Source organism: Bombina bombina, chromosome 6 (assembly GCF_027579735.1).
Source record: "Bombina bombina isolate aBomBom1 chromosome 6, aBomBom1.pri, whole genome shotgun sequence".
Classification (NCBI taxonomy): Eukaryota; Metazoa; Chordata; class Amphibia; order Anura; family Bombinatoridae; genus Bombina; species Bombina bombina.
In genome coordinates, this window is record NC_069504.1 from 955,479,627 (window position 1) to 955,499,839 (window position 20,213).

Below are 20,213 nucleotides of genomic sequence, written 5' to 3' on the forward strand. Positions count from 1 at the left end.
AGGCATTATTTCTGCTTTGCACTAATTGTATTCAAACATCAATTTTAGTTTTTTTTTTGGTGTTTTTTTTTGTGTGGAGAGGGGATGGTGGAAACAAATTATATATTCTCCCCCCCCCCCCACCCCCAGCAAAACAAGCAATTAAAAACCAAAAATTTACATTGGCAGATATATGGGAACAATTCTTCATTTGATCTGCCAAAAAAAAATAAAAAATTGTTTTGTCATTTTCTGTAGCACACATAGTAAACAACAATATGGGGGTCGTTAGTAGCTAATTATTTCACACATAATTTATAGTTTCACATTTAACATCAGTTTCCCTGCCCTCATCAAAAATGGCATTACCTAGCTATTGGCTAGATTACGAGTCCTAACGCTGCTTTTTAACGCCCACTGGTATTACGAGTCGGACAGGAAAGGATCTACCGCTCACTTTTTTTCCGCGATTTTAGCATACCGCAAATACCCTTACGTCAATTGCGTATCGTATCTTTTTAATGGGATTTGCCTAACGCCGGTATTACGATCGCCTTAAAAAGTGAGCGGTAGACCATCTCCTGTCCAGACTCCTACCGCATATAAAAGTCAGTAGTTAAGAGTTTTATGGGCTAACGCTGTAATTTAAAGCTCTTAACTAAAGTGCTACAAAGTACACTAACACCCATAAACTACCTATTAACCCCTAAACCGAGCCTCCCCCCCACATCGCAAACACTATAATAAAATTATTTAACCCCTAATCTGCCGACCGGACATCACCGTCACTTTAATACATTTATTAACCCCTAAACCGCCGCACTCCCGCCTCGCAAACATTAGTTAAATTTTATTAACCCCTAATCTGCCGTCCCTAACATCGCCGACACCTACCTACATTTATTAACCCCTAATCTGCCGCCCCCAAGTCTAACCCTAACCCTAACACCCCCTAACTTAAATATAATTTAAATAAAATTAAATAAATTTGCTACTATTAAATAAATTAATCCTATTTAAAGCTACATACTTACCTATAAAATAAACCCTAAGCTAGCTACAATATAACTAATAGTTACATTGTAGCTATCTTAGGATTTATATTTATTTTACAGGCAACTTTGTATTTATTTTAACTAGGTACAATAATTATTAAATAGTTATTAACTATTTAATAACTACCTAGATAAAATAAGTACAAATTTACCTGTAAAATAAATCCTAACCTAAGTTACAATTACATACACCTAACACTACACTATCATTAAACTAATTACCTAAACTACCTACAATTAATTACAATTAAATTAAACTAAATTATGAAAAAAAAACACTAAATTACAGAAAAAAAAAACAATTACAAGAATTTTAAGCTAATTACAGCTAATCTAATCCCCCTAATAAAATAATAAAGCCCCCCCAAAATAATAAAATTCCCTACCTCCCTACCCTATACTAAATTACAAATAGCCCTTAAAAGGGCCTTTTGCGGGGCATTGCCCCAAAGTAATCAGCTCTTTCACCTGTAAAAAAAAATACAATACCCCCCCAACATTAAAACCCACCACCAACACACCCAACCCTACTCTAAAACCCACCCAATCCCCCCTTAAAAAAACCTAACACTAACCCCCTGAAGATCACCCTACCTTGAGACGTCTTCACCCAGCCGGGCACAAGTGGACCTCCAGAGGGGCAGAAGTCTTCATCCGATCTGGGCAGAAGAGGTCCTCCAAGCGGCAGAAGTCTTCATCCAGGCGGCATCTTCTATCTTCATCCTTCCGGAGCGGAGCGGGTCCATCTTCAAGCATCCTCTTCAAATGACGGCCGACGACTGAATAACACCAGTTATGGGAGAAAAAACCCCTTCCCCATCCAGGCACAAGGGTTGTATTTATTTAAACAATAACTTAATCTTAACTTAAATAACTTAATAACTTAGAGATCTTCCCTGTCCTACAACTCCTAAGAAAGGGGCACTATCACCCTAAAGGAATGGGGGTGACCCCATTCCGTCAGCCTGGAGGGCTTTTTAGGAGGGATCGTGCAGGAAACCACCGAGCATCAGCCCTTGTGGCTGACGTTGAATGTGCTCCCTTGTCCCCCTCCTCTTTCACCCCGCCAGGCTGAGCCTACCGCAGATTTGTCACACCCTGCTGCTGCCACAACAGGATGCATGACGCCATGCTCCTACAATTAATACTGGAGTTGAGGGACCCCCAAACTGCTAAGACAACTGTTCCTCGGCCAAAAGACTGTTAGTTCCGAAGGAGGGTCCCTAAGAGCACAATTACAGCACTTTGTTGTTACCAAGGTCCGAATGAATATTTAGCCCTCAGCCAAAGTGAGACTATTGCCAGCATCTCTGCACTCTGCTGTCGACTGGAACACTCCATCCACTCCAACCATAACTGGAAACTGAACACCTGTAACTTGGGAGGGAAGGGACCCTACTTACTGCTTGCTGTCACTATTATAAACTCTGCAACATCCCCCTCTAGCTGAAAGATCAGCTAATACACTTAGACAGAACACCTAGCAGTTCAGACAAAAGTTAACCTTTAAAGGGACACTAAACCCAATTTTTTTCTTTCACGATTCAGATAGAGCATGCAATTTTAAGCAAAATTCTAATTTACTCCTATCATCAATGTTTCTTTGTTCCCTTGGTATCTTTTTTTTAAAAGCAGGAATGGAAAGCTTAAAGGGACAGTCAACACCAGAATTGTTGTTGTTTTGAAAGATAGATAATCCCTTTATTACCCATTATTCAGTTTTGCATAACCAACACAGTTATAATAATACACTTTTTACCTCTGTGATTACCTTGTATCTATGCCTCTGCAGCCTGCCCCCTTATTATTATTATCAGGTATTTGTAGAGCGCCAACAGGTTCCGCAGGGCTATGAACATGGGTGGTATATAAAAAAACGATTACAGGGATCAAATGGGTAGAGGGTCCTGCCGAGAGTTGCACTGTTGTAGTTGGCTCTTATGAAGGTGAACTACAAACAGCTGGGCTCATAGGCTTACATGCTATGGGGTTTTAGGGAATATCAATGGAGTTAGGAAGGTTAGTGTAGGTTGTAAGCGTCCCTGAATAGTAGAGTCTTCAGGGATCACTAGAAGCTTTTAAAACTAGGGGAGATTCTTGTGGAGCGAGGCAGAGAGTTCCATAAGATGGGAGCCAGTCTTGAGAAATCTTGTAGACTGGAATGTGAGGAGGTAACAAGAGAGGAGGAGAGTAGGAGAACATGAGCGGAGTGGAGGGGATTGGAGGGAGAGTATCTGTAGACAAGGTCTGAGATGTAGGGGGGAGCAATGAAATTGAGGGCTTTGTGTGTCAGAGTGAGAATTTTGTGTTTAATCCAGGAGGCAAGAGGAAGCCAATGAAGGGATTGGCAGAGAGGTGATGAAGAGTGACGTGCGAGGAAGATGAGCATGGTAGAGGCATTCATTATGGATTGTAAAGAAGCTAGGCAGCAGCTAGGGAGACCAGAGAGGATAGAGTTGCAGTAGTCGAGGCAGGAAAGGATGAGAGAGTGGATTAAAATCTTTGTTGTGTCTTGTGTAAGGAAATGTCTAATTTTAACAATGTTTTTAAGGTGGAAGCGACAGGCTTTAGCCAAGGACTGAATGTGAGGAGTGGCAAAATCTTGGGCTAAGAGAGAAGTTGTGGTGGGAGGTGGGGGTGGGCAGAGAAGAGTATTGAATGTGGAGAACAGACGTTTCGGGTTTGAAGAAAGAGTAGAGATGAGAGTAGAGAAGTAGTGTTGCTTATATAGATTAAGGGCAGAATAGTAAAAGTTCAAGATGAATTTATAGTGAAGAAAGTCAGCAGAACTCCGAGATTTCCTCCAGTGTCGCTCAGCAGTATAGGAACATCTGCGTAGGTACCGTGTCAGAGGAGTATGCCAGGGCTGAGGATGAGTGTATGTTTTCCGAGCTATGGTAGGTGGGGCTAGGTTATCAAGGACTGATGTAAGGGTGGAGTTATAGTGGAAGATGGATTCATCAGGACAGGAAAAAGAGGGGATGGAAGAGAGAAGAGGTTCGAGAGAGCTAGTGAGCTGTTGCTGATCTAATTACTTGATTCTTCTGTGAAGTTTAGTGTGGGGGGTAGAAGGAGGGAGAGTTGTATGGAGGGAGGTGATGGTATAAGTGAGGAGGTGGTGGTCAGAAAGAGGATAGTGCATCAATAGCTGAAAATCAGATCAAGGGAGTGACCATCTTTGTGAGTGGGAGAGTCAGTCCATTGTTGCAGGCCAAAAGAGGAAGTGAGTTGCAGAAGTTGTTTTGCAGAGGAGGCAGTGGGATTATCAACAGGGAGGTTTAAGTCACCGAGAATGAGGGCAGGGGTATCTGAGGAAAGAAAGTAAGGTAGCCAGGTGGCAAAGTGATCTAGAAATAGAGTTGTGGAGCCAGGGGGTGGTATATGACTCAAACACGTATAGAGAGGGGAGAGAATAAGCGAATCATGTGTGTTTCGAATGAAGAAAATGTGAGGGAAGAGAAGGGATTTGTTGAAAGGTGAAACAAGATGAAAGTAAAATACCAACACCACCTCCTTGTCTATTGTCAGACCTAGGAGTGTGGCTGAAGTGGAGACCCCCATGTGACAGTGCAGCAGAGGAAGCAGTGTCTGAAGGAGAGGGACAGGTTTCTGTGAGAGCCAGAAGATTGAGAAAGTGGGAGATAAAGAGGTCATGGATAGAAGTGAGCTTGTTGCAAACAGAGCGAGAGTTCTAAAGTGCACAAGTGAAGGGGGTGGTGGCTTTAGATGCAAGAGGAATGAGATTAGGGTTACAAGAGTTTTGTTTTTGAAGTCTATTGTAGGGTACACATGGGTGTGCAGGGCAAGGAAAATGTTGGGGACCAGGATTAGGGGAGATGTCGCCAGCAGCTAGTATGAGCAAGAGGGAGAGTGACATGAGAAGAGATGTGGATTTTTGCGATGAGTTGCAAGTGGGAGAGAGAGTCTTTAGGAATGTGTGAAGTTCATGAATACAGAAGTAAGGTGAGGTTAAGAGAGATGGGCTAATGAGCAGGGCAGGTGGTGAGGGGTAAGGAGTAATTGAGTGAAGTAGTTTGTTAAACAGACAAAAGGTGGCAAAAAGGAATATGAAGATATTTAGCATTTTTACAAAATAGTCAGATAATGTATAAAACTCAGTATAAAAACAGAACTTGCCTTATCCCTTGTCCAATCCTTGTCCATTTCTTGTATAATTCGTTGTTCCTCACTTATCAGCATAATTAATTATACAGACAAATGCAAAAAGAGAGGCTTGCAATAAAGATTACACACAAAACAGGGGAAATGGCAGGATTTGAATGCAGGGACCCAATTCAAATACCAAAGAGAGACTTGTAGTACAAATGACACAGAAACAGGGAAAATTGGCAGGATTTGAATGCAGGGACCCAATTCAAATACCAAAGAGAGACTTGTAGTACAAATGACACAGAAACAGGGAAAATTGCCAGGATTTGAATGTAGGGACCCAATTCACACACCAAAGAGAGACTTGTAGTACAAATGACACAGAAAAATGGAAAATTGGCAGGATTTGAATGCACCCAATTCACATACCTGAAAGCAGAAGAGAGAGTTGGTTAACTCAGCATTCCTTAGCAGATATCAATAGGCGGTTTGTTAGTTAGTAAACAGCAGTGTGGTGAGTATAGTCTTGTATAATTCGTTGTTCCTCACTTATAAATGTTCACTTAAGAGATGTGAACAGATGATCTTACAATATTGCTACCTAAGCCTGTATTGCTACCCCTGCATAGTTGTTACCATGATGCAGGGTTTACTTATGGCATAAACATTCTCTTGTTTGGACCCATATGCAGTCAAATAAAGATTATGGTGATCACTTGCATCCTGTGGGGAAAAGTGACCACTCATTTGGTAGAGGGGCTTCTCCCGTTTCTTACTTGTTGCTCTTGGTAAAATAGATGGGGCACCTCAAACAAAACCTGCTGCTTCAGGTATTTGATGTTCTCATAGCTACCATCTGCATGTTAGAGTGACAGACTCCTCTCTTGCAAACAAGGAGTCTCATATGCCTTTAAGCATTTATTTATGCCTGGGAAGGGCATAAATAAATGTCACTGGGCCCCAGAGCACATACTGTGCACATAGGAACAAGATTTGCCGCTTCTCTGTGACATGCCAGAAAATATACACTTGTAAAGCCTTCCAGTATGAATATTGTGACAGATTTTTCTGTAAGACAGCATCTTGAAACCCTGCCACCATATTTGCAAAGGTTAAATCATACACTTTCGGTATGCTGTGAACCACATTTAGCAGAAAGAGTGGCACAGAGAGGGTCCACTCCAGACATGGTGCAGGTGGAGCTCAGACAACACATGAACTGCATGTATAGGGTTGCTATATTAATTTAAAACAGGACCCTTATGAAAAATACACATTCAATGTTCTTACTACAGAACATTTTCAAACTCATAGACTATTTTTAAAACCAGTTATTTAGGAATGCCTGTAGGAACACAACTACTGACTGAAGGACCAGAAAGTGCTCCTAGGTGTGTGGGCCCTGTCTCAGTTGAGACCTCTGAGATCCCTGTAGTTACGCCCCTGTCCCTTGGCACTTTTTCATTGTGTGTTATGTCACCATAATGACTTTGCATAATCAAGATATTGTATGGATGCTAAGAATGAGAACCTCTGGTTCCTCCACTTAACAACAAAGAAAATATATCTGTGCTAGATGGAGACACAGCGTTGCCTTCAGAGGAAATACAGAGGAGTAAAGCACAGTGTTGACCTCTTTACTCACAAGGTCAAATAACTGAACATTAAACTAAATTGAAATCAAACATTGGAACTTACTTTAAAACTGTCACTCAAAGAAAGAGGTGAGATAGAAATGTTTGTTTTTCACAAATTTTCCCAATCACCTAGATTTGTCACAGTTTTTCCCCTTAATCAACAACCAATATGGAGAAGGTTGAAGCAGACTACAAAATACAGCACAAAGTTGTGTGTGATATAAGACTAGATCAATGAGCAGTGCTAGTATTGCAGTAGCCTCTGTACAACAAGTTGGTGAACAATGACAAACAGGGACATTACACTACATGTATTTTTTAGGAGTTCTATTGTCAATTACAGTAAAGATGGAGTGCGGATGATGTTTTCACCATGAATTACAAGGACCCTTAACCAACAAATTACTGGTCTTCTAATTGTGATAATAAGTGTATTGGTACAAAGGGTCAATGACTGTCTTCTTTGATAGAGCGAGTGTGCATCTTTAAAGGAATAGTCTAGTCAAAATTAAACTTTCATGATTCATATAGAGCATGCAATTTTAAGCAACTTTCTAATTTACTCCTATTACCAATTTTGCTTTGTTCGCTTGGTATCTTTAGTTGAAAAAGAAGAATATAAGCATAGGAGCTGGCCCAATTTTGGTTCAGCACCTGGTTAGCACTTTCTGATTGGTGTCTAAATGTAGCCACCAATCAGCAAACACTACCCCGGTGCTGACCCAAAAATGGACCAGCTCCTAAGCTTATATTCAACTAAAGATACCAAGAGAACGAAGAAAATTGATAATAGGAATAAATTAGAAAGTTGCTTAAAATATCATGCTCTATCTGAATCATGAAAGTTTAATTTTGACTAGACTATTCCTTTAATAAATTACTGGTATTCAAATTGTTATAGCAAGTGCAGTGGGAGAAAGGGTCCATGACTGTCTGTCTTTGAGCGAGTGAGTGTGCATGCGTGTGAATTTTTAATAAATTACTTGTATGTTAATTGTTATAGCAAGTGCAGTGGGAGAAAGGGTCCATGACTCTCTGTCTTTGAGCGAGTGAGTGTGCATGCGTGTGAATGTTTTATAAATTACTTGTAGTCATATTGTTATAGCAAGTGCAGTGGGAGAAAGGGGCCATGACTGTTTGTCTTTGAGCGAGTGAGTGTGCATGCGTGTGAATGTTTAATAAATTACTTGTATGCTAATTTTTATAGCAAGTGCAGTGGGAGAAAGGGTCCATGACTGTCTGTCTTTGAGCGAGTGAGTGTGCATGCGTGTGAATGTGTAATAAATTACTTGTATGCTAATTTTTATAGCAAGTGCAGTGGGAGAAAGTGTCCAGGACTCTCTGTCTTTGAGCGAGTGAGTGTGCATGCGTGTGAATGTGTAATAAATTACTTGTATTCTAATTGTTATAGCAAGTGCAGTGGGAGAAAGGGTCCATGACTGTCTGTATTTGAGCGAGTGAGTGTGCATACGTGTGAATGTTTTATAAATTACTGGTATTCATATTATTATAGCAAGTGCAGTGGGAGAAAGGGTCCATGACTGTCTGTCTTTGAGCGAGTGAGTGTGCATGCGTGTGAATGTTTTATAAATTACTTGTATGCTAATTTTTATAGCAAGTGCAGTGGGAGAAAGGGTCCATGACTCTCTGTCTTTGAGCGAGTGAGTGTGCATGCGTGTGAATGTGTAATAAATTACTTGTATGCTAATTGTTATTGCAAGTGCAGTGGGAGAAAGGGTCCATGACTGTCTCTGAGCGAGTGCGCATGCATGTGCATCTTTTGAAAACACTAGTAATAAACACAGAATAGGTACTGTTTTTATATACAAACTACTTTCTTAGATATAAACTACGTTCAAATGAGCAAGGCTTTAGCTATGCACCTGTGACTGTTTTGGACTGTACAAGATCTGCCTTGTAACATCCAGTGCAAGGATGTCTGTAAGTCATTTACATACAGGATTTGTTTCCTACATCTCTGGGAGCACAAATGATACTTGGAGATGTAGATCAAACTACTGAAAAAAATCTCTCTGGTTCAGACACAATTATTTTTTTAGAGAAGTTGAGTGCTAAATAAAATGTATTGGAGGGTAACACAATGGTATAGAATTGGGGATACATTCAAATATCAACATGCTTTAAATGTTAATGCCATTTAAAGGAACACTAAAGTAAAAATTAAACATTCATGATTCAATTTAAAGTCTTCCATTGTCAAAATGTGCACAATCTTTTAAATGCACACCTTGAGAGGTACCAGCTCTTACTGAGCATGTGCAAGAATTCACAGTATAAACATATATGAATTTTGTGATTGGCCGATGGCTGTCACATGATGCAGGGGGAAGGATAATTGAACTAACTGACCAATTTCTTTTGCATTGTCTTTTTTATTATGCATTTGCTGATTATGCAATTCTACTGTATTGAATGGTCTTTTAAGTGGCATTGTCATAAATTAAGATCTCATGCATGCTAAGATCTTGCTGTCCATGACATCACGGTGAACGAATGATTGAGTAAAAAATCTTAGTCTCAGGTAAACTTTGTGTAAGGTATTGGCGTTAAGGTTATGTAAGATATTGTTGGCTGTGACATTCAAGTCTAAGTGCATCATGCTTGCGATATTGATCTCAGGTGTTTAGTTAGAGTTCTTGTTACGGGTTGGCTTTAGTGAGCATTCAAATCTTTAATAAGAGTTTGCCTCCCCCACCAATGGTAATACTGCCTGCCACATTCTGGTCATAGTGATATTGTGACTGTAATATTTTGGTCACTGCAATAATGATGTGAGTACAATATTCCCAATGAAAACCTTAGTAATTATGTGGAAGAACAACAGTACATTAGCCCATTATACATGTCCCACTGGCAATTTTAACTATTGTAGTCACCAAGCACTACTCAGGGTACTGAACCAAAAATGGACTGGCTCCTAAGCTTACATTCCTGCTCTTACAAATAAAGATACAAAGAGAACAAAGAAAAATGGATAATTGTAGTAAATTAGAAAGTTGCATGTAGTAGAAAGTGAATGTAAATTTTGATGATAAAGTGCCCAGTTTTTTAAAAATTTGATTAAAAACGGGGGCACTTTAATTTATCAAAATTTACATTTCACTCGTGTTGTGAAAATACTTACCTTTTAATCTTGACAACCGCTGCATCGCTTCCAAAGCCTCTCTCTGGGTCTAAAATGAGGAATCCGGCTTCCTCCAATCACGGAGTTGAATTAGACACTGATTCTCCCGGAGGGGGAAGCCGTGATTGGAGGATGTCCGATCCGTCATTTCTGACGTAGGAAGAGGCTTGCGACAACCAGGGGAAGCTGGAGCGGCTGTCAAGATTAAAAGGTAAGTATTTTCACAACACGAGTGAAATGTAAATTTTGAAGAATTAAAGTGCCCCTGTTTTTAATCGAATTTTTAAAAAACGAGCACTTTATCATCAGAGTTTACATTCACTTTAAAATTGCACGTGCTAAAAATTGAGTTTCATATCCCTTTAACAAATTAGAGCATTGTATAACTAAATTATTCTGTTGCTTTCACTAGTGCCATGTCAAATAAAATGATATTTAGCAAATCTAAAGCAGGGATTTCCTAGTCAAGTCCTGGAGGGCCACAGACATGCTAGGATTTCTATATCTTTATGCTTCAGAACTGCTCTGCATGATGGGATTTATTTATACTTTCTATACAATAGTCTGAACTCAAAGGCCTAGCTTTATCAAACATTCATATATTATCTCAGCACGTCAAGTAATTCACTGGCTTTTTTTGCATAGCAATGTGTTGCAGCAAAGGGATTAAGCGTCCCTTGAGAGGCACATAAGGTATATTGATAGCGTCTCTTGCAAGGTAAAAAAAAAAAATATACATTTAGAGCTAAAGGTCAAACTAATAACTCATTCTTTTTTGCCACAAATTCATATTTCATAAAATGCTAATGGTCTCACAATGCATAATGTCTGACTTTATGATATTCCTTGAAAATCTGATTTTTCTTTTCAGGATTCACTACAATATAATTTCTTATTATTCACTGTTCAAATCTATTCCTCCACTGATTCAGTTTTTCATTGCAACCAAGGCACCTGCAAATCATCTCCATTTAAATGTAATTAAGGCTGAGTGTATGCAAATTGGTGTCATGCAGTGATATGCTAAAAATCTTGCCAGTTGGGGGTCATGATAAGATTGGAGCTGAGAATACACTGTTCTAAGCAGTATTTAAAAAATAATAGCAGAATGTGTTATATATGTTTTATTGTTTTGCTGGTTTTGTTTTACAGATCAAGCTTCCTAACACTGACTGGTCACCCCAAAAGGAACAAAAACCAAGCCTAAAAAGGTATATTGTAATAAATCCTATGTAAATATGTCATTCATTTTTTTTGCTAGGGTTCCTAAATTTAAAGGTATACTCAAAATGATCTGTCATGATTTAGATAGAGAATGCAATTTAAAGACACTTCTATTATCACATTTACATAATTCTGTTGGTATGTGTTTATGAAAAGCATATGTACATATCCTCAGCAGCAGCAATGCACTAATTGACGCTAGCTGGCAATTGGTAGCTACACACTTGTCTCTTGTCATTGGCTCATGTGTTCAAGTAGTGCATCCAAGTAGTGCATTGCTGCTCTGGAGCTGATTTAACTATGTGTTTAATCAATTTGCAGCGGTTCAACACATAGTTATCTGCCAGCAACAGCACAATAATAAAATGCTCTTAACATATTATTTAAATTATAAGTAAAATGTTTACAAATTATCTGTAACATTTTTAAACCATAGTTGCCCACATTTGGAATTTTTTTTTTCCCGGGACACTTTGCTGCACTACAATTGAGTAAACAGGTTATGGAAGAATTGGCCCCTCCCACCAACAGTTTCTGTCCCAAAACACACAATGAAAATTGCACACCATATAACCCCCCCCCCATTAGATTGTATTATTCATGCTAATCTCTAAACTGCAAGAGATTTACAGATGCATTGCCTACCAACATTTCACCAAGGGTTTCTGGGACAAGATGGTGAGGGATCTTGTTTGTTGTGGCCCTCCTATGTTTGTGGGTGGAGCCACGGTGGGAGGGGTAGGACAGTGGGTGTGCAGTGGGCATGGCAAGGCTGTATTTTATTTTTGTGCTGGTGTCATGTAACTATAAATATATGCATAAAACTAATTAAGACCTCATGTCTGATTTAAACTCTATGGAAATCTATATCACATGACAGATTTATATAATGTAGGACAGACACCTGGGATAGTTATGCTAAGGGTCAGGAGGCCAAAAACTAGTGAAGTGGGGAAATCGTGACTGTTGGCAATATGTGAAACTCACATGCTCGTCATTGCACACCTCCTCTTGGAGGAGTAGACATATAGTAGTACGGTAATGGGTAAAACGCCAGGAAGAATTACACAAGCATAGTCCAAGGTTTAAATGCATGTAAATAACATTCATTCATAAAAACAGATAACGGTTATATAATGATTGTTTAATCTTGCCCTGAAGAAGGCAATGCATTTGCTGAAATATATAAACTTGTTTTTATGATGCTGCTTTAAGTGTACACTCATTTGTTTTTTGTGTCTGAAAAAGAAGAAAATCTGCTTTTTTCTGTGGTTGTGCAGATGAGGTGCTTTTCTACTCTATATAAGGACGTAAATGCATACTGATAACCTTTTCTTACCACTTTATTGTTTTATACCTTCCATTACCGTAATTTCTATCTGTCCCAAGTTTCCAGGGACAGTTCCTATTTTTGGCCTCCTTTCCCTTGTGGTAATTATCCTGGGAGTCTGTACCAATTCTGCACTGAGGTGTGGGCTTGCCAAAGATGTCTGACTATTGGAATAAAAAATGACGTTTGTGAAGATGTAATGTATATATTTGCTTGCGTTTACTGCACTTTACATTTCAACAGCAAAATTATAAAATAATATCTGTAATTTGGTGAATTGGCATCCACAAGTCTCTGAAGTTTACAAGTTAGATTAATTAATGCAAAATGACATAATTTGTGCATACTGTGTACAATTTACATTGGGCATTTAAAGCAGATCAGAGTGGGCGAATGGATAGTGGGTGTGTTCAATATTCCCGCAACCTGCTTACTAGATTGTTCTGCTACAAAGTTTCACTGGGAATATTCCACAAATATTGGCAACTGTTTTATGTTTTTGTGGACCCTACATATACTGTTTCAAAGTTAAAACAAGCATTCTGATACCTCTAATGAAGCATTACAGTATGAAGTATCTGACTTCCTGTAGATTCTGATGAAGGTTACTTGTAGGCTGAAACGGTTGCCATTTTTAAAAAATCTATAAAAGACCACCACAATCTTTTATTTAATTTTATATTTTTTTAAATTTACCAACAGAAGACAAATGGATATATTCATATGTTCTTGATTTCTAGTTCTCAAAGTCTTGAAGACCTTGGAACTCGAAAAGGAGGGAAAAAAGACCATGACAGGCTGCGCACACTAGTTTCCCCTGTTTCTGGTCAGTATATGTGTCCTCCTAATTGTATAGTTAATATAGTTTATGTTATATGGGTAGAGCTTATAGGTGCACCAGCAAATTGAATGCATTTTGAGTTCCTATTAATATTAAGTGTAATAAATGCTGTGTTTATGTTGTGCTGCTTTTATCTTATGCTGCCATGTTGACAGCATAATGATTCACTGTAGGGACATAAATTTGCACAGTATACTGCCCCCCCCCCCCCTCACACACTTATTAAGATATTGTAAACAGGATAGATACACTGGCACACATTAGCATATTGCACTACAGAACAGACTCAGATGCACACAATAGCATACTGTACCACAGAACAGACACAGATGCACACATTAGCATACTGTACCACAGAACAGACACATATGCACACATTAGCATACTGTACCACAGAACAGACACATATGCACACATTAGCATACTGTACCACAGAGCAGACACATATGCACACATTAGTATATTGCACCACAGAACAGACACAGATGCACACATTAGTATATTGCATCACAGAACAGACACAGATGCACACATTAGCATACTGCACCACAGAACAGACACAAATGCACACATTAGTATATTGCACCACAGAACAGACACAGATGCATACATTAGCATACTGTACCACAGAACAGACACAGATGCACACATTAGCATACTGCACCACAGAACAGACACAGGTGCACACATTAGCATACTGCACGACAGAACAGACACAGATGCACACATTAGCATACTATACCACAGAACAGACACAGATGCACACATTAACATACTGCACCACATAACAGACACAGATGCACACATTAGCATACTGCACCACAGAACAGACACAGATGCATGCATTAGCATACTGCACCACAGAAAAGACACAGATGCACACATTAGCACACTGCACCACAAAACAGACACAGATGCACACATTAGCATACTGCACCACAGAAAAGACCTAGATGCATATATTAGCATACTGCACCACAAAACAGACACAGATCGATGCACACATTAGCATACTGCACCACCACACACATGCACACATTAGCATACTGTACCACAGAACAGACACAGATGCACACAGCATACTGCACCACAGAACAGACACAGATGCACACATTAGCATACTGCACCACAGAACAGACACAGATGCACACATTAGCATACTGCATCACAGAACAGACACAGATGCATACATTAGCATATTGCACCACATATTAGCATATTATACCACACATACTGCACCACAGGAGAGACACAGATACTTACATTTCCATACTGCACCACAGGAGATACATAGGTAGGCTTACCAGACATCCCAGTTTGACTGGGATTGTCCCTGTTTTGAGGCGCTGTCCCAGTGTCCCACCCGTTTGTTCATTCTGTCCCAGTCGGTGCCAGCATTACAAATACAAAAGCCATTTTTTTTTACATTCTGATTGCATTTGGCTAGCATAGCTGACATGGGCGGTATTATCAAGAAATGCTATACTATGTAGGTCCCTGAATGCTCCCTCTAAACTCAAAATGAATTGCAAGTACCACACAACCCTCCTATTGGAAGCCACACTCAGTGACATGCCCAAATAGTGACATGCCCAAATAGCTTTATTCATCCAATCCAAAAAATGCACTGCAGTGAGAGGAATTTAAGGTGTCATCTGACAAAACACTGACAGCAGCAGGGACAGTGCAGGGCAGAACCGGGGCTATAAGGAACTGGTAATAATCACGGAAGAAAAGACTGAACCAGGACACAAAGAGAGTCAGTAATGGAAGCAAAGCAGGACCAGGAAAGAGTTGAAAATAACCGTAGCACAAAGGCACACAGGGCAGAAGAGGAGCGAATTAGACCAGGAATATCCAAGCTACCTCCCGTACACACTACCATGCCTGCCCTCAGAGTGAGTATAATCGATTCAGGAAATTGGTGAGTCAGAATCAGCAGTAATCACTGTGCCACAAGCAGTGAATATCACTCATTTGGGTCATAGTCTCATAAGGACTGAATCGTTGAAACTAGGAGGTAAATAATAAATGCAACCAACTGGGAGCAACAATTACGTCACTTAATTTCCTAAAACTAGACTCTCTTATTTTACTGGTACAGTCTCCAACTCCCATCAATAAATGGTGAAATCCTAATCTTTTCACTGTTTGGGTCAGTGCTTACCATGAATACTAAGTGAATAGTTATAATTCACTACTGACTGCTTCTACTCTAACCTCCCATCACTAGACTAGCGCTGACCTCTCAACCACAACCATTAGCCACTAATGACTTTTAGTTACTATAGGCTTATCCATTAGGATGTGAGGAATGTAGTTGTTATCCCTCCCAAAGCTCTAGGGAGCAGCATTAGACATCTTTTTCTGTCTCTTCTCTCTCTATTATACAGCAGACGCAGAGAGGTTTAAAGGGACATTATACACTCATTTTTTCTTTGCATAAATGTTTTGTAGATGATCTATTTATATAGCCCATAAAGATTTTTTTTTAAATAAATGTATAGTTTTGCTTATTTTTAAATAACATTGCTCTGATTTTCAGACTCCTAACCAAGCCCCAAAGTTTTATGTGAATACGGTCAGCTACCTTCTCCAGCTTGCTCCTGTTTGTGTAAAGGGTCTTTTCATATGCAAAAGAAGGGGGAGGGGGAGTGTCTTATTTGCCACTTGCAGTGGGCTTTCCAGCTACCTTTTCAACAGAGCTAAACTGACAGCTTCTAAGTAAGTTTTTAAACCATTTTATACTGGATTTTTATATCAGTATCTGTGCATCTTATTCTTTATAGTAGTGTCTATTACATGCAGTTATATGAAAATGAGTGTATACTGTCCCTTTAATAAAGATTAAACAAATTTGCCTTTGTTGTCCACCCAAATGAAGCATTCAAGTGCAACAGATCAAATCACTAATCTTTTATATGGGTGATAAAGAAAAGAAAAGGGTGTAAAGGAGGAGCTCAGTTTTTTACATTTTGCTATGGGGCCTAGGGTTTCTATATTTATGCCCCAGACTGGTCAAGCAGTAGTCTCCTATCAATGAGCATTCTGCCCCTGCTCTTCAACTACTGACTGTTCATTCAGTTTTATTACTAAAATCTGGTCATGAACACAGACCAGCAGTTTAATGCTTCCATCTCACAGTACCTACCTCCATCCCTGTACAATTGCAAGGCCTGTATGTGTCTCCTTATATGCACCATGCTGTTGCATTGGTCATACTAATGATAATTAACACTGTGAACACAGATGCCAACATGTATATTGATCAATTTAATATAATTCCTCTATATATGTAGAAATACTAATTTGCATAGCCATATCCTTACCATCTCTGAGTAGTTTATGCTTTAACTTCTGACTTTTCCAACCCTAACTACTTTAATATAACTGAATGATCTAGTTCCACTTAATGATGCATTTGTGAGTTTTTTAGAAAATTATTTCCGGTTGGCAATCGCCACGCCCCTTGACCACAGCGACAGGTGGTCCCAAATTATGGTAAGCCTATACATAGGTCCACAAATAAGATCCACATGTAAGCATATTGCAATACAGAGCAGACATATACTGTACTTAGGATTACCAAGAGAAAACAGGTATCGCAACAGTGTAGTAAAAATATGGCTGAGAGATATGCAGGTAAAAACGTAATTTAATACATATTACAAAGCGTACATACAATATTTCAGGCACAGCAAACAAACCCCGCTGACGCGTTTCCCGCTTCACAAGCGGTTCATCAGAGCTGGGAAAGAAGTGTTATAGGCAGCTGTTAAATCTCAGGTAACAAATCTGAATAGCCAATTAGCAGACAGAAGTCTCACCTCTGACCTAACCTTTTACACTCCATAAACTTCTAAGCATTAACTTTCTTGCAGCAACATAAGAAATGTTACAATATCATTATAAACATCACATAATAATATTACAAGTTAAGACTAAATAGAACACCTCTATTAAAATGAGTTAAATCAAAGTAAAGAATTTCGGAACCCTGAAAACAAAATGTTAAGCGAAAGTTGTTACAATTAAATCACATGTTACACATTAAAGTAGCCAAAAAGATATAAAAGTTAAATGCAAACTTAGTTATATTACGGCAACTGTGAATACATGTCATAATGTTACAACTTAGCAAAAATAAGGAGAGAAAACATATTGAACTAATCTCAATAGTAAAAGATCAGTCCTTATATAGTAGTTACTATATTAAATGGACATATTCATAAAACTAAGCATCTATAAATAATTTGATGTCACTAATTTTATTTATTCCTAGTGGGGAACCCGTTTTGAGGGTATAAATCCAATAAATTTCTCTTTTGCTCAAAATCTTATATCTATCACCTCCTCTGATGTTAGTTTTAACCTGTTCAATACCTTGAAACCGAAAATACCTGAATTTATCAATATGTTCAAAAAAATGCTTGGCCACTGGAGTTTTGGGTACCTCCGCCTCTAGGGACAAAAGATGTTCCCGAATCCTGTCCTTTAAGCCCCTAGAGGTGAGACCTACATATTGAAAATTACAGTGTAAACAGGTGATAAGGTAGACAACAAAGTTTGAACTACAATTAATACGTCCCTGAATATTATATATTTTTCTAGTATTTGTGGACTGAAAAGTGTCTCCTACCATAGCAAAATCGCAACTTTTACATGGCCTCACACCACACTTGTAAAAGCCACATCTTTTAGAAAGCCAATTGTTGGTTTTACCTGTCTGTATAGTGGCTTTAGTATTGGAGTGTGAACCTGAATTTTTGTTTATTCTATCACCTATAGTATCTGATCTATAGGAGATAAACTTGCAGTTTTTCGACAGAGATCTTAAATCATCATCCATATCTAAAAGGGGTAACCTTCTCTTGATAATATTACATATAGCATGATATTGATTGCTATATTTGGTTATAAAGTTAACACTATTACTACTCTGATTTCTGGCATCGTATCTAGTTTTTTGTTTATCCTTGAGTAATTTACTTCTATCAAAGCCAGACACCAAAGCAGCAATATCATTTAGCTCTCTTACATTATAACCTCTTTCTACCAAACGTGAAGTCAAATTTCTAGCATGTTTCCAATACATATCCAAAGAGCTACAATTACGCATTAACCTAATGTACTGTCCTTTAGGGATCCCCTTTTTCAGATGTCTGGGATGTGATGAATCTGCTCTGAGAATAGTATTCCCGGAGATATCTTTCCTATAAACTTCAGTGACAATAGATTCATCTTTGTGTCCTATCAGTACATCTAGATATGGTATATTGTCTCTAGAAGCATTATAAGTGAAACTTAAGTTGTTGTCATTTAAATTAAGATCATCAACAAAATACTTCAAATTATTTTCTTCACCTCCCCAAATTATCAAAATATCATCGATATATCTGGTATATAACTTAATATTATCTTTATAAGAGTTCTCATTTCCAAAGATCTTTCTGGTTTCAAAATCAGCTAGATATAAATTGGCATACGAGGGGGCAAATTTTGCCCCCATCGCTGTCCCTCTAAGTTGCAGATAGAACTCACCATTATACATAAAGTAGTTATGGTGTAGTAAAAATGAGATAGCTTCCAATATAAAATCAATTAATCTGTCATCATACCCAGAATATCTGACAAGCATTCTCTGTACAGCATTTAATCCTTGTTCATGCGGTATGCATGAATATAAAGAAACTGCATCTATTGTGGAAAAAACATAACCCTCCTTCCATTCAAACTGTTGTATGGATCTAAGTAAATGTTTAGTGTCTCTCAGAAACCCAGGTAATGATTGGACTATAGGCTGTAGCTGTGCATCTACCCATTCGCCCAATCTCTCCCCCATTGATAGATACGATGCCAGAAATCAGAGTAGTAATAGTGTTAACTTTATAACCAAATATAGCAATCAATATCATGCTATATGTAATATTATCAAGAGAAGGTTACCCCTTTTAGATATGGATGATGATTTAAGATCTCTGTCGAAAAACTGCAAGTTTATCTCCTATAGATCAGATACTATAGGTGATAGAATAAACAAAAATTCAGGTTCACACTCCAATACTAAAGCCACTATACAGACAGGTAAAACCAACAATTGGCTTTCTAAAAAATGTGGCTTTTACAAGTGTGGTGTGAGGCCATGTAAAAGTTGCGATTTTGCTATGGTAGGAGACACTTTTCAGTCCACAAATACTAGAAAAATATATAATATTCAGGGACGTATTAATTGTAGTTCAAACTTTGTTGTCTACCTTATCACCTGTTTACACTGTAATTTTCAATATGTAGGTCTCACCTCTAGGGGCTTAAAGGACAGGATTCGGGAACATCTTTTGTCCCTAGAGGCGGAGGTACCCAAAACTCCAGTGGCCAAGCATTTTTTTGAACATATTGATAAATTCAGGTATTTTCGGTTTCAAGGTATTGAACAGGTTAAAACTAACATCAGAGGAGGTGATAGATATAAGATTTTGAGCAAAAGAGAAATTTATTGGATTTATACCCTCAAAACGGGTTCCCCACTAGGAATAAATAAAATTAGTGACATCAAATTATTTATAGATGCTTAGTTTTATGAATATGTCCATTTAATATAGTAACTACTATATAAGGACTGATCTTTTACTATTGAGATTAGTTCAATATGTTTTCTCTCCTTATTTTTGCTAAATTGTAACATTATGACATGTATTCACAGTTGCCGTAATATAACTAAGTTTGCATTTAACTTTTATATCTTTTTGGCTACTTTAACGTGTAACATGTGATTTAATTGTAACAACTTTCGCTTAACATTTTGTTTTCAGGGTTCCGAAATTCTTTACTTTGATTTAACTCATTTTAATAGAGGTGTTCTATTTAGTCTTAACTTGTAATATTATTATGTGAT

The 20,213-nt window shown here is 38.3% G+C and overlaps 1 protein-coding gene across 1 annotated transcript in view; it reads left to right on the forward strand.

Annotated features, from left to right (window-relative positions):
- Window positions 1-20,213, forward strand: part of LOC128664790 (protocadherin gamma-A11-like) — a 294,491-nt gene that overhangs the window by 154,962 nt on the left and 119,316 nt on the right. The window contains exons 3-4 of the mRNA XM_053719593.1: window positions 11,079-11,137; window positions 13,221-13,306. Coding sequence (XP_053575568.1) covers window positions 11,079-11,137; window positions 13,221-13,306 — 145 coding nt within the window. The remainder of the gene's footprint in view (window positions 1-11,078; window positions 11,138-13,220; window positions 13,307-20,213) is intronic.